This window comes from Penaeus chinensis, chromosome 12 (genome assembly GCF_019202785.1).
Source record: "Penaeus chinensis breed Huanghai No. 1 chromosome 12, ASM1920278v2, whole genome shotgun sequence".
NCBI lineage: Eukaryota > Metazoa > Arthropoda > Malacostraca > Decapoda > Penaeidae > Penaeus > Penaeus chinensis.
The window spans coordinates 41,669,602-41,672,101 of record NC_061830.1 but is presented as its reverse complement, the minus strand read 5'-3'; the positions used below and the strand labels follow the sequence as shown (position 1 = coordinate 41,672,101).

At 42.4% G+C, this 2,500-nt stretch overlaps 1 protein-coding gene across 1 annotated transcript in view; it reads left to right on the top strand.

Moving 5' to 3' along the window:
- The window catches only part of LOC125031170 (neither inactivation nor afterpotential protein C-like), a 70,330-nt gene that overhangs the window by 38,792 nt on the left and 29,038 nt on the right, over nt 1-2,500 (top strand). Inside the window, exons 17-19 of the mRNA XM_047621740.1 lie at nt 43-184; nt 541-694; nt 989-1,126. Coding sequence (XP_047477696.1) covers nt 43-184; nt 541-694; nt 989-1,126 — 434 coding nt within the window. The remainder of the gene's footprint in view (nt 1-42; nt 185-540; nt 695-988; nt 1,127-2,500) is intronic.

The following is a 2,500-nucleotide window of genomic DNA, read 5'->3' as shown; positions in this document are numbered from 1 at the left end:
CACGCGCATTCCCCTAACACAGATCCGCCTTCCCTCTCTCAGCGGCGACCCTTACGCGGTGGGAGTTCTCGACATGTTTGGCTTCGAAGCTAATGACCACAACACGCTAGAGAACCTGCTTGTTAACGTGGCCAACGAGCAAGTACAGTACTACTACAACCAGTACATCTTCAACTGGGAGATGGTAGGATGGAGGAGATATTTTGTGATTCATTTTGTGATTTCTTTTTTTTTTTTTATTTCTTTTGAAAGGGGTTTGTCAGTTGGAAATTATTTTTTGGGGGGTCTGGATTCGTGTGTAGATAGAAGGGTTGATTGGTTGATTATAGACTGACTGATTGATTGTTTGGTTGATTGATTGACAGCTAAGTAGATAGATATGGATATATGGATAAATGGATAAACAGAGATGACTATACATACGTGAAAACATCATTATCATACTTATCATTATAAACGTAATCTTACTCTCCCTCCCCTTCCTCCCTTACCATCTCCTCTCCCCCCTTTTCCCTTTTCCCTCCCCCTCCCCCCCGACAGCAAGATTACGCCGAGGAAGGAATCCCCACCAAGAACTTCAGTTTCCCCGACAACCGACACATTCTGGAGCTGTTCCTGGGCAAGAGCACGGGTATCTTTGCCATTCTGGAGGACGAGAGTCGAGAATCCAACGGGAATGACATGTCTTTCGCTAGTGAGTTCGGAGGAAGGCTTTCGTGGGGGGTAGAGGGGGTGTGGGGGAAGGAGGGGGTTGGTAGATGTAGGGGGAGTAGTAGTGTGTATGGGGGACCACTGAAGGGAAAAACATAACAGTTACGCATTTGCTGGAAGGTCGTTCAACATGAATCACACATATATATTATGTGTGCGTATGCGTGTGCATATACGTATGTATATCTCTCTTGCTTGCATGTGTATACGTTAACACCCTCAGCAACCCCCTCCCATCCTGAGCCTCTCTCACCTACGCCCATCCTCCTGCCAACAGGCAGGCTCAAGCAGCGCGTCAGCCAGAAGCAGATGCAGCAGGTGTCGGAATACACGTTCGCCATCTCCCACTACGTCGGTCGAGTCAAGTATGATGTCCACAGCTTCGTCTACAAGAACCAGGACCACATTTCTGCTGGTGAGTGTGTTTTAGTATAGTTTGTAGATAAAGGTGACGATATCATAATGACGTACGATTTTTTTTTAACCCTTTTAGTTAACTGATTTTCAGGCAGAATAAATATTACACATTACAGCGGAAATCGAGGGCCTGCGCTTAAAGAGGGCCATTATATTAATCAATTAAAGAGGGAACTTTTGATGCAGCAACCATAATTATATGTGAACATGTACGCGCATGCATGTGTGTGTAGATGTATAAATCTCCCTCTCTCTCTCTCTCTCTCTCTCTCTCTCTCTCTCTCTCTCTCTCTCTCTCTCTCTCTCTCTCTCTCTCTCTCTCTCTCTCTCTCTCTCTCTCTCTCTCTCTCTCTCTCTCTCTCTCTCTCTCTCTCTCTCTCTCTCTCTCTTTATGTGTGTGTGTATATACGTATATATATGCGTGTGTGTGTGTGTACTGTCACGATCCAACCCTCGCACGAGGGTAGGGTAGGAGAGCTGGCCAATTTGTTCACAAAATGTCATCACGGCGCATCATATCGTATGAATGTGCCACCACATTACCCTGACTTTAGATTGTATGATTGATGGGTAAGGCTAAAGTGATAACATGACACCATTATACCAAGGATCATTTCCCCATTGCAGCATAATTATAATTATAGCAAGACTTCCATTACTTTGCACCTGCAAAGTAATGGAAGTCAGGTGGACCAAAAAATAACATAAATATGCGTAAGGGATCTTTTCTGGTAGTTGTAGAAACAGTCATTAATAGAGACAAGAAGAACTTGGAATGACTTAATTTATCTCAATACTATTTTATTTTTCAGTCAAATTAGCTTCTTTTGAGTTATCCGACAGGTCGTTGCAAATATAACAAGGGTAGAAGGGATCGTGAACTAGGTATCGGACCAAGTCGCTCGTTGCTGTGGTAGTTACGTTGTTTTCTAATTAAACAGAATGAAGTAGATTGATGCTAGTGGGATAACCAAAATCGCACATGATACAAAGCTTATTTGCTAGCAAGAATGAGAAAAACTGCAATTTTCTTCGACAGGTATAGTTCATCTGGAATATTGCGAATTCCACGGAGGATGTGAGAATGGTTGTACCCCATTACTCATTAAAATAATTATGCGTCTCTTAATCATTTTAGCGATATTGCACTAATTATGATGGTGGGGATAATGATAATAATATACCCTATTATAAATTTACTTGGCTGCCTTGACCAGAGGCGCATCCACCAATATTGGTCGGGGTGAAGAAAAGGATAAGTTACGACTAAAAAAACATTTTACTATAATTCACCTCTTTGCATTTGAAATACAGAGGCTGTTCTATCTGCATGAACAAACTTTAAAGTGTGACTGAAACCAATTTTGTTTAA